At 43.5% G+C, this 13,004-nt stretch overlaps 1 protein-coding gene across 1 annotated transcript in view; it reads right to left on the bottom strand.

Annotated features, from left to right (window-relative positions):
* Positions 1 to 13,004, bottom strand: part of TC2N (tandem C2 domains, nuclear) — a 101,089-nt gene that overhangs the window by 34,708 nt on the left and 53,377 nt on the right. Inside the window, exons 7-9 of the mRNA XM_030213828.1 lie at positions 12,040 to 12,115; positions 7,951 to 8,051; positions 1,934 to 2,050 (exon numbers count right to left, since the gene is read on the bottom strand). Of these exons, the coding sequence (XP_030069688.1) occupies positions 1,934 to 2,050; positions 7,951 to 8,051; positions 12,040 to 12,115 (294 nt within the window). The remainder of the gene's footprint in view (positions 1 to 1,933; positions 2,051 to 7,950; positions 8,052 to 12,039; positions 12,116 to 13,004) is intronic.

The raw sequence follows: 13,004 nt of genomic DNA, 5'->3' as shown, positions 1-13,004 counted from the left end.
GACTCTACCTATGAAAAGCTATTCCGTTATTATACTTCCTGTGTGTACATCTGTGTGCTGTACAAGTTGGCATGTTTGAAAACATAAATGAGATTAAATAAAAATGCTACCAACAATAAAGAACGATGACACGGATGCAGCAGCTCACAGGTTTGTTTTGAGTGTACTAGAGATGACGGTTGTGTGGGGGAGTGGAAACAGAGATTACCTTAATTGGTGTCAACACGTTGACGTCACCTCATCTCCTGTCTATTAAACCTCCTTGGCTTAGATCAACCCGTGGCCATAGATATAAATAACTTTATTGAGAACACAACCTCGGACACAGGTTACACCTTCAAATACCACCAGATTCTATTCACTTGTTTTTTTTTGTTTTTTAATTAGTATTGACAACACATTTAATACAACAATTGTAGAATTTCCAAACTATCACAGGTGAGATTACAAATGATTCATCACATCAGCTCATTGTCGTCAATGAGATTTTATCTTTTGATCTCCCCATCCCCCTCACCCACCACCCATCAAAACATTGCTATTCTGATCCCCAGCTGTCAACCCGACACCTGATCAACAAACAAATATTCACTTGTTTTGAATCAAATCTGATGGTATTTGAACCAGTGCACATTGAGCTCAGGGAGTTAATTGTAGGCAACCCTTGAAACATTAAGCATTTTCTGTGAAGTGTGACTGAGGGAATGCTGACAGTCGCTCAAAATCACATGGTTCGGAATAAGGTATCTTTTAAAGATATCACCAAAACAGGGAAGATAGGGTATCCTAATAGTGTTGGAAAAGAGACCATAGTAGATCAGGTGTCCTTAAATAAAAATAAAAATCAGACAAAAGATTGCAAATGAATACTTTCAAGTAGAGAACATGATGTAAATAGGAACAACAAACATAGTTTGAAATATCTGTATGTGAATGCCAGGAGCCTAAGAAATAAGATGGGAGAGTTAGAATATATTGCACTAAATGAAAAATTAGATATACTAGGCATCTCTGAGACCTGGTGGAAGGAGGATAACCAGCGGGATACTTTCATAACGGGGTACAAATTAAACCATGGTGATAGGGTGGATCAAATTGGTGGAGGGGTAGCATTGTATGTTAAGAAGGGCCTTGAATCAAAGAGATTGAAAATTCTGCAGGAAACAAAACACATCTTGGAATCCCTATGGACTGAAATTCCACGTATAAAGGGGAAAAGGATAGTGTGATAGGAGTGTACTACCGTTCGCCCTGGCCAGGATGAACAGATGTAGAAATGTTATTGGAAATTAGGAAGGCTGACAAACTGGGCAACACAATAATAATGGGCGATTTCAATTACCCCAATACTGACTGGGTAAATGTAACATCAGGACATGCAAGGGAGGTAAAATTCCTTGACGAAATCAAGGACTGCTTTATGGAGCAGCTGGTACAGGAGCCGATAAGAGAAGGAAAATTTCTAGACCTAGTCCTTAGTGGAGCGCATGATCTGGTGCGGGAGGTAATGGTGATTGGGCCGCTTGATAACATAATATGATCGGATTTGATATTAGCTTTGGAGTAAGTATAAACAGGAAATCCAATATGTTAGCGTTTAACTTTCAAAAGGAGACTATGATAAAGTGAGAAGAATGGTGAAAAACAGAGGAGCAGCTGTGAGGGTCAAAAATTTGACCTTAATCTGTCCTTGCCATTTTCCAGACACAGACCACAGAAATCTGCCCAGTACTGGCCTTACTTCCCAATTTCATTTATTTTCTTTTTAAGTGAAAAAAAAAATAATAATACACTTTGTTCTGACTCAGGCTTGAATTAATCTACAGGAAATAAATGTTTCTCATTCACTGTGAAGACCAAAGAGTAAGATGTCATATTTATTGCACACAGACACATTAAAAATTTTACCTGGTTTTTTTAATGTTAAACTTACTTTGGAGCTTACTTTAGCAGAAGATTTAAACTGTACCGGCTTTGGCAAGGTAATGATCCCTTTGATATAAATATTAGGACTCTCTCCACAGCTCACTGGCCAACTCAGATCTTTCAGCTAAAACATTAAACATATGACTGTTGACTCACATCAGACAACACAAATCTCGCTTTCCTTTTGTTTCAGTGGCATATATGAAGGTGGAAATGAAAAAAGTCATGCCAGACAGAGGAAGGATCAGTATAACTAAAACTGTACAAGTTTTTATCTTAGGTTAGAAGCCCCACCAGAGACAAACACTGTAAGTAATGACCACTCCTTTCAATAATGCTGTACCACGGTAATACTTTGAATGAGGCTCAGCAGGGACACATGGCTTTTATAACCCTTAGCATTACTCTTTTACTGCACAGAGTTTTAAAAAGAACATAAAATAAAACCTAAGCCTTAAATCTGAAGGTCAGAGTGAAGAGCACATGTACTTCTTGCATGACACAGCTTACACTGAAGTGGCTCAATGAGCCACAGAGCCTGAAAGCCACTGTGTGCAAATATGCAGGTTTTTCTAATGAGCAATCACTGTTTGGTATGGCCTTGTCCTATAGGGGAAGCAGGGGTGTGCTGGTAAATTTTTAACAACGGGCTCTCTCTCCGGGCATAACCGGCCCTGAAATTTTTTTTTTGGGGGGGGGGGAATACAAGCCTCTCTCTCCCCTCCCTTGTGCGAGCACGCTAGGCATACCTTTGCCGAGCCCCACCAGCCAATAAATGGACTGCCATCATTCTCTGCTGCTTGTTTCTGGCTCTGAGCAGCATGATGGAACCTTCTTGCGCTTGCATGAAAAGTCCCAGCCTGATGCTCAGAGTCAGAAACAAGGAGCAGGGAGCAGCAGCAGTCTATTTACTTGGCTGGTGGGGCCAGCATTACTGCCAGCAAAGTAAAAATGAATTCAGGAGGGGGCCCAAGCCCACATTTTGGGAGTCAGTTGTTAAAGTAGCCATGGGGAGGCCTACTTTAACAACCGGCTCCCAAAATTCTTAAAAACTTAACAAACAGCTCTCGTGAGCCCTTGAGAGCCCACTCCAGCACACCACTGAGGGGAAGTGTGGCCTCCATTGCTTTAATACAGTGGCGTAGGAAGGGGGGGGCGGTGGGGCGGTTCGCCCCAGGTGCACGCCGCTGGGGGGGGGGGGGTCGGCTCCGCTGGTTCCCTGCCCTCTGCCCTGGAACAGGTTACTTCCTGTTCCGGGGCAGAGAGAGCAGGGAACCAGTGGAGCCGAAGCAGCTCCCAGTGACGTGCACTCGGGGGCGGATCGGCCCTCTCGCCCGCCCCTCGCTTCCTAATTCAATGTAAGAATGTGCTCCGGGGGGGGGGGGGGAGGGTGCACTCCGGAGGGGGGGGGGGGCGCTGTGCTGCACCGGGGGGGGGGGGGGTGCAGCAACGACCCGCCCCGGGTGTCAGCTGCCCTCGCTACGGCACTGCTTTAATATCATTCTGAAAACACAAACTCATTCACCTATAAACAGTAACAGTTGAGCCAGTCATCATGGAACCTGAATGTTGATTCCATGTTTATTTATTTAGATTTTGCTCACACCTTTTTCAGTAGCAGCTCAAGGTGAGTTACATTCAGGTATGGTGGACATTTCTCTGTCCCAGGAGGGCTCACAATCTAAGCTTGTACCTGAGGCAATGGAGGGTTAAGTGACTTGCCCAAGATCACAAGGAGCAGCAGTGGGATTTGAACGGGCCACCTCTGGATTACAAGACTGGTGTTCTAACCACTAGGCCACTCCTCCACAAATCTGGACAAACGGGCAGGCTGGCAAAACCCGCCCGGTTGCCCAGCTGTATCCTCAAAAAGAGGACCTGTCCAGGTAAAACCGTACATATGGTAACCCTATGTTGAAGCATGCTAGAAGGGTGAGTAGCTCCTGGCTGTCTACAAGAAAAGGGATAAGAAGTGACCGAGCAGGGTAGTTTGTATAGAGTGGGTCTTGCCTTGAAACAAAACAGATATACCAGATGATTTCTTGAGGAACCTTCCAGTCATAACTCTCTATGGTTCCATGAGCTTTGTTCAATATAGATTTTGTCCATTGTTTGAGTCAAAAGAATTAAATACCATTCAGGCTCCATAAAAGCCCCTGACTTATGTGGGATAATTTTATAAGAGGGTACCTATGTCAAAGTTGAAAAAAAGTGCCTATTTTATTAAGGCAACACAGATGCCTATATGCCTTTACCTAGCAGACACCCAAAATCAGCTCCAGTAATGCACAAATCCTCATGCACAAACTTTTATCTGCTGTGAACAAGGTGTAAATGTGTGCACTGACACTCCTCTCCTGCCCTGCTCAGACTATGACCCTGGTGTAGGGTTATCACATGGTTCCAGAAAAAGGAGGACACATTGATCCGGTCTGGGTTTTGCTTCCATTGAAAGCAATGGAAGTAAAACCCAGACTGGCTCAATCTTTCCTCTTTTTTTCTGGAGCCATATGGTAACCCTAAGTCCCTGGGAATGCCTACAAGCCATCTTGTCAACATAAATACTTATGCATGCTTATTCAGCCACACAATTCCATAGAAGCCTTTCTGGGTGTAAAACATGATCATTGGAGCCGACTCTGTGGGTGCTTGAGCACCCCCAATATTGAGAAACTTCCTTGTACGTGTCCAGGGAGGGGTTATTTCCATTGGGCTTAGCATCCCCAATAATTTTGAAAAGTTGGCTCCTATGAACGTGATCTACTTGTGGAAAATGCTTTATGAAAGTACCCCTTAACGCTAACCACTTTATAGCTAAATCAAATCTAAATGTGCGCCAAGCAATTATTGTCCTTTTCAGCACGGGCAACAAATCGTTGAAAAGATTAAACAGCCCAATGCAAACAGATGATATGTAGGCTTAAGTCCAGGGATAACCTATGAATAGAAGCCTCGGCAGTGACTCATTTCATGCTAGGGTAGACCATTGTGAAAATATTGAGGCTGATGAAGAGATGAGTGAGTTGCTGGGCAGGGATCCTGGCATGAAACGAGTCACTGGCGAGGCTCATGGGATAGGAGGTAGTTTTCTATTGTGGATTAAAAACTGGTTAAAAGATAGAAAACAGAGAGTAGGGTTAAATGGTTAGTATTCTCAATGGAGAAGGGAAGTTAGTGGGGTTCCCTAGGGGTCTGTGCTGGGACCGCTGCTTTTTAACATATTTATAAATGACCTAGAGATGGGAGTAACTAGTGAGGTAATTAAATTTGCTGATGACACAAAGTTATTCAAAGTCGTGAAATCGCGGAAGGATTGTGAAAAATTACAGGAGGACCTTATGAGACTGGGAGACTGGGCGTCTAAATGGCAGATGGCGTTTAATGTGAGCAAGTGCAAAGTGATGCACATGGGAAAGAGGAACCCCAATTATAGCTATGTCATGCAAGGTTCCACGTTAGGAGTCACAGACCAAGAAAGGGATCTAGGTGTTGTCGTTGATGATACGTTGAAACCTTCTGTTCAGTGTGCTGCTGCGGCTAAGAAAGCAAATAGAATGTTAGGTATTATTAGGAAAGGAATGGAAAACAAAAATGAGGATGTTATAATGCCTTTGTATCGCTCCATGGTGTGACCGCATCTTGAATATTGTGTTCAATTCTGGTCGCCGCATCTCAAAAAAGATATAGTGGAATTAGAAAAGGTATAGAGAAGGGCAACGAAAATGATAAAGGTGTTGGGACAATTTCCCTATGAGGAAAGGCTAAAGCGGCTAAGGCTCTTCAGCTTGGAGAAAAGGCGGCTGAGAGGAGATATGATAGAGGTCTATAAAATAATGAGTGGAGTTGAACCTGTAGACGTGAAGCGTCTGTTCAAGCTTTCCAAAAATACTAGGACTAGGGGGCATGCGATGAAGCTACAATGTAGTAAATTTAAAACGAATCGTAGAAAATGTTTCTTCACTCAACGTGTAATTAAACTCTGGAATTCATTGCCAGTGAATGTAGTAAAGGCGGTTAGTTTACCAGAGTTTAAAAAAGGTTTGGATGGTTTCCTAAAGAAAAACTCCACAGACCATTATTAAATGGACTTGGGGAAAATCCACTATTTCTGGGATAAGCAGTATAGAATGTTTTGTACCTTTTTGGGATCTTGCCAGGTATTTGTGACCTGGATTGGCCACTGTTGGAAACAGGGTGCTGGGCTTGATGGACCTTTGGTCTTTCCCAGTATGGCAATACTTATGTCGTTCTATTCACAGGTCATCCCTGAATTTATACGCACATATCATTTGTTTGCGTGGGGCTGTTTAATCTTTTCAACCACTTTATAGAAACAGACCATGAAAGTCCCTTTTTACTTATAAGGCCAAGTGAATTTTCACATATAATAATACGTCTTTATGATGGTGTAAAGGGTTATATAGGAGAGACCCTCTGTCCTCCTTAAAATCCAGCCCACCTTAACAAGTATACAACTGGGAAAGCTGAGTCACAGGTGGGGCACAGGAGAAGCAGCTAAATCCATAGAAGACTGCAAAGGAGAGGGTTGAAGCTTTTAGCCTGCAAAGTAGGACATGACAAGTTACTTTTGTGCATTGCTGTAGACTGCTCTTAAACCTTGTGAACTCATCTGTTAGGCAAATAGATCTCCTTTTGCTATTTAATCCTCAGCTGCTTTCTGTTTAAATTTGAGCAGACAGCCTGCAAGGGAAGGCGGACTTATTTTGTGTTTTGAACCTGAACTACACAAATAAAGATTTTTGCTGCCTTTAGACTGTAGTCTGGCTGTGTATTTAAAGGCTCAGGACGCCAACGTTCACACACATTATCACAGGCAGCTCCTCATGATACCTTATGGCAAATATTAAATTTGTGCAGGGTTGACTTAACCGTTAAGGAAGGCTAGGCTGTCACCTACAGCAAGAGTTTCTGACAGGCAGCAAACAGCAGCTGCAATCAAAGCAGAACAACATATCCTGACAGCCAGGCAAACTCAGGGGCCCTTTTACTAAGCCGCATAAGCGTCTATGTACGCCCAACGTGCGCCAAAATGGAGTTACCACTGACTACCAGGCAGCTCTTGCGGTAATTTCATTTTTGGCGTGCGTCCGATACGTGCGTCTGAAATTTTTTTTTATTTTTGGGTGCACATAATGGATGCGCCGTGGCATTTGGCGTGCCTAGGTCATTACTGCCCAGATTCTTTACTGCTAGGTCAATGGCTGCCGGTAAGGTCTCAGATCCAAAATGGGCGCGTGGCGATTTTGATTTTGCCGCACATCCATTTTTGGCAAAAAAGCGCCTTTTTTACAGGTGCGCTAAAAAATGGATCAGCGCACGCCCAAAACCCTCGTCTGATGTAACTTCCAGTTTCCGCGAGGGCGGGACACAGGGAGGGAAGGCCAGAAGAAAGGCGATCTGTGACTGCCGCTTCGAATACAGGGGGCCCGGAGCCGAGGAGGCAGGCAGGTGAGACCAGGAACTGCAGTGCCGGCAGCCTGACCCCTGCGCCAGGCCCCCCTTGGAGGCCCGGGCCCGGGGAATTTTGTCCCCCCTGCCCCCCCTCTCAGCGGCCCTGCTTTTACCTGCACGAAGGTTGGTAATTTTCAAACAGCTCACTTAGGGGGGTCTTTTACTAAGTGACGGTAAGCCCAACGCGGGCTTACCGCTCGCTAAACAGGAAATACCGCCGGGCTTCCGCAGCAGGCCAGCAGTAATTCCCACCCCCAGTGTGTGCCGTTTCCGGTGCTACAAAAGTATTTTTATTTTTGTAGCACCGGTGTTGTGCTCCCCCACCCCTCCCCCCCCCGAAATTCTTTAAAAAAAACAAAACAACCTTTTATCCACTGCGGTAAAAGGAGGCCTCAGTGCACGTCAAAAACACGCTCTGGCATGCCCCCTTTTGCCGCAGCTTAGTAAAAGGACCCCTTAACTGGGTAAATGATTTTCGGAGATAAGGGACAAAGACACAATAAAGCACTAATTTTACTGAGGCAGCAGGTAAGAGCAGTTACCCGATCTTACCTTCAAAACCGTGATCCAGACCTGCTCCACATCAGGACTGTAACGTAATCTAACATTGAGTCTCCCAAAGTCTCTTTCATCCCCTGACAAGGTAATTGTATCTGGAAAACAAGAACTGCTAATTCAGATATTTACAACTAGTATTTTAAATCCAGCCTGAACAGTGAGTCTATTGTGCAGTTTAACAGTCTAAAATGTTAGAAAAGAGAAAAAAAAAAAAAGAGTCTTGTAACCAACATGCTTTTGTTTAAATCATCTCAAGTCTGTCCTTCAGCATCACGTAAAACTGAAAATTAAATGTTAGGGTTACATAAAGAACACCTACATCTTTTTCTTGAGTGCTGACCCCCCGAGGTGGGGGTTTTGCTGACTCTGGGGCTCGCCGAGGCACCCTTTTAGCACTTGCCGCGTGATCATTGTGGGGAGGAGCCCTTACCGTCACCCACTGAGGTGGCAGTAAGGGCTCCCGCATTAACCCGGCGGTAACCGGGCAGCGAACGGCGCTGCCCGATTACTGCTGGGTACACTCTGGCGCTACAAAAATAAATACATTTTTCTAGTGCCAGAAATGACGGCGCATTAGGGGTGGGAAGTACTGCCAAGCTGCTGCGGTAGCCCAGCGGTACTTCCTGTATAGCGAGCGGTAAGCCCCCGTTGGGCTTACCGTCGCTTAGTAAAAGGAGCCCTTACTAAGGTGTGCTGAAATATGGGCTTAGCGTGTTCTAGGGAGTAGCCTAGTGGTTAGTGCAGTGGACTTTGATCCTGGGGAACTGAGTTCAATTCCCACTGCAGCTCCTTGTGACTCTAGGTAAGTCACTTAACCCTCCATTGCCCCTGGTACAAAATAAGTACCTGAATATATGTAAACCGCTTTGAATGTAGTTGCAAAAACCTCAGAAAGGCAGTATATCAAGTCCCATTTTCCTTTCCCTTATGACATCACAATATCAGAAGTGAGCCAAGTATCGGGCAATCAAGCCATTGTGACATCACTGATGAGGTTGGCTCTTATTGGTGGATTGAGTGGAGGAGTAGCCTAGTGGTTAGTGCAGTGGACTTTGATCCTGGGGAACTGAGTTCAATTCCCACTGCAGCTCCTTGTGACTCTGGGCAAGTCACTTAACCCTCCATTGCCCCTGGTACAAAATAAGTACCTGAATATATGTAAACCGCTTTGAATGTAGTTGCAAAAACCTCAGAAAGGCGGTATATCAAGTCCCATTTCCCTTTCCCTTATGACATCACAATATCAGAAGTGAGCCAAGTATCGGGCAATCAAGCCATTGTGACATCACTGATGAGGTTGGCTCTTATTGGTGGAATGAGTGGAGGAGTAGCCTAGTGGTTAGTGCAGTGGACTTTGATCCTGGGGAACTGAGTTCAATTCCCACTGCAGCTCCTTCTGACTCTGGGCAAGTCACTTAACCCTCCATTGCCCTGGTACAAAAAATAAGTACCTGAATATATGTAAACCGCTTCAGAAAGGTGGTATATCAAGTCCCATTTCCCTTCCCTAACATAGGATTTTCCCATGCACTAACCCCGAGATTCTATATATCATGCTGAGATTTCCTCACGGAAATCAAAGTGTATTCCCTAACAATGCACAGAAGCTAATTGGTTAACAAGCTAATCAGCACTGATAATTGGATCTTAACAACCAATTATCACCACTAATTGGCATTTATTGAATTTTTCAAATATAAAACAAACTTTTTCAAGAAAGAAAAACAAGTACATGAGTACACTGTACAATTACCAAAGCTGAGTTTTATAAACAACAGATTATGACTGAATAATAGGGAAAAGAAAAAGATCTAAAGTTTTCCATTTCTCAAGTCTGGCTTGAGTACCCAACGAGGAATAAGCAATAGACTGTTCATATTTGTTGTATAGCAAAATCAAGTTCCACCAGATATAGACATTCACTTGAGAGTTGTCCTTCCAATGTGAAATAATTAATTTTAATGCAACAGGATATTAGAAAGTCAAACAATAATTTATCTTCATCTGATAGAAAAACTGGAATACAAATGGACTTCCAGATTCTACATTTTGGTAAAAAATGACACTTGGAAACCAAATATCTCTTTCAGCTTATCCCAAACATCTGACCAAAAAAAGAGCAAGATTGGGGCATTCCAATATAAGATGAATAAGAGTTCCTGTGTATTTTTTTGCATGACCATCAGAGGTCAAATTTTGAGGAACCAGCCACTTCACTTTTTCTTGGAGTGCAGACAGCTCTATGATACATGAAGAAAAGAAATTGGGTTATAGCAGCTGATAAAGAGGCTCTTGGACCAGTTGACCAAACTTGAGACCAATGTGTATCTGATAATGAGTCACTGAGATCTAATCCCCATACTTGTTGAATAGACCTACAGGAAATAGTAGTGTAGGATTGCACTGATCTATAAAACAACGAGGCCCTATGATTTAACCTACAATGATCTTCAACAAAGCTGTTAAGATCCAAGACCATCACGGTCATAGGAAAGATAAATGTATGGGTTTTATAGATGTGGCAATAACCAGTAGTGGTAGAACTGATGAAAAACATCTGGAAAAAAAATAACAAAATACATACCATGATTTACAAACTGAAAGTAGAAAAACTATGGAGCAAAAAATTGATGATAATATCAAATGTGACTGAAGCTGATGGAGCATGTGACAAGGCTACATCCCCGATGTATAGAGTGAAGCAGCAGAACCATGAACTACATATCCCAGAATGCATTTCCAGTCCTAGCAGTGAGATCCCAGGGGAAAGGCAAGCTGGCCATATACCGTCTCTGACCACAAGAGGGAGGGTGAATGAAGGAGCCAGTTCCCGGGACCAGCAATCTGTATATCATGCTGCCCACCTGAAATAGGGTGGGGTGGGCTGAGAAGCAGGAGGAGGATTGGATGGAAGAGGGAATTAATCAGCCTGAGCAGGGGAAGAAAGCAGAACGGAATGGGAGCTTGAGAGCTGAGGAAGGCAGCCCCTGAAGGTTTGGAAACCTACATGGTTTTGGGAATTTATTTTGGTTTAAACCCTGCTTAAGTAGAGAAGCCTGGTTTTCTTTTGGGGAAACCCTGAGTGGTGGGAGAATTATTACCCTGTTTTGAAACCTGATTATTGTGAGAACCTCTGAAGTTGGAAGGCTTGTTTATGAAGGAGGGCTGCCTGGTGGGAAGAGGGGTTCAGTTCAGGAGGAGAGGAGCAGTGCAGGCTGAAAATCCTTGGGCAAGACAGGTCCCTAAAGAACTGAAGCAGGCTGAAATACCTTGGGTGGAAGGAAGTCCCAAAAGTATTGAACCTCCTGAAAGTAAAGGCTGGGTGATTAACACGGTCTTGAGGGGAAATCCTGCTTGTGGGACAAGTACTATTTGTTTGCTACTGCCTGGGACCAAAAAAGCAGGGATTTCCAAAGGACTAATGCATTCCCCTCCGGTAAGGGGGCAAAGTCTTTGTGTAATTGGTTGATGTACTAAGCAAGGCAGAACAGCCCTGCCTGAGAAGCAAGTCTCTACTCTGGAGTGAAGTTTTGTTATGAATGTGGAAAATAAAGGAATGTTTTGAAGTATTTCCTGGTGGCAGTTTTGTGAAGTTCTGGCTATTCATGGGAGGCAGCTTCCTCCCCCATACTGGAGCAGCGGGCCCGTTTACAAGCAATACTGACTGAACTCCTAAAACACTTGGAAATTTTAATGTAAAAGATGTAACCCCATCAATTTTGCCAAAAAAAAAACCCAATTCTACTTGGAGCACCATACATTTTGCATCAATATCTGATTCCCGGGTCCTTGGATAGAACCTGAATTAAGAGTTAAAACCAATCAGCATTAGCTGTAATATGTCGCATATGAAAATAATAATAATAATTATTATTATTATTAGTAGTAGTAGTATTACTATTTTTATTACTATAATACCATTCAGCCATAGACTCTCTTCTTCAGTTCCTGTGGACATTCACCATGCACCAAACTTAAAAGTTACTTGGGTATGCACTTGCTCAACCTTTGCATAAGATTTCTTTCAGTGGGGCTCTGTCATTCTACAGGGTTTCTATTTGCTATCAAAGGAAAGTGACTCACCCAAGCTTCGGTTGCTGCCCTGCGAGTCCTTCTTTGAAGATGAACTACTGGGAACACTGGACACTGAATCGTATCTCTGTAAAGAAAAGACCCGTCTTTAAAGCTATGCGTGAATGACAAGTTACACAATAACAACCTCTTAAAACTCACTGAGTGCTAGCTTGCTAAAGCGCTAACCCCAGATTCTATACAGTGCGCCTAGAGTTACGTGTAGTTCCATGAATAATTCAATTCCATCATTAATATTATTAAACGATACTATTTATGGGGTCCTATTACTAAGGTGTGTTGAAAAATGACTTGTGGTAGTATAGGCGTGGGTTTTGGGTGTGTGCTGATATATTTTTCAGCGAATCTATAAAAAAGGTCTTTTTTAAAATTTTTGCTGAAAATGGACGTGCGGCAAAATCAAAACTGCCGCACGTCCATTTTGGGTCTGCAACCTTACTGCCAGCCATTGACCTAGCGGTAAAGTCTCATGTGGTAACCGGGCAGTAATGACCTACTCGTGTCAAATACCACTTGGCGCCCCATCCGATATGCGCATCCAAAAATAAAAATTATTTTTCAGCCGCACGCATTGGACGCGCGCCAAAAATGAAATTACCACAAGAACCACATGGTAACCGGGCGGTAACCCCCTTTAGGCGCATGTTGAGCGCACATAGACGCTTATGCGGCTTAGTAAAATGGCCCCTATGTTATTAATTAAATAAAAACTTTGATTGAAATTTTGAAATAATTTGTTTTAAGTAGTAGCCTCAATAGATGAGTGGGGGGCACTGTAATAAATTTATGGAACCAAGGGAGTGGCAGGTCGAAAAAGTTTGGGAATCACCGGTCTAGGAGAACAATGGAGTTGCCGAAGACCCGGTTGCCCTGAAACCTGACTATGCGCACATGTAGCAAAAGCCTCTAGCAGGGGACTCAAGGTGCCGTGTGCGTCAAGCGGTACTCGTTGCATG

The sequence above is a fragment of the Microcaecilia unicolor genome, chromosome 9 (genome assembly GCF_901765095.1).
Source record: "Microcaecilia unicolor chromosome 9, aMicUni1.1, whole genome shotgun sequence".
NCBI classification, from domain to species: Eukaryota; Metazoa; Chordata; class Amphibia; order Gymnophiona; family Siphonopidae; genus Microcaecilia; species Microcaecilia unicolor.
Note: the sequence above shows the minus strand (reverse complement) of the source record. Positions and strands in the feature narration are given on the sequence as shown.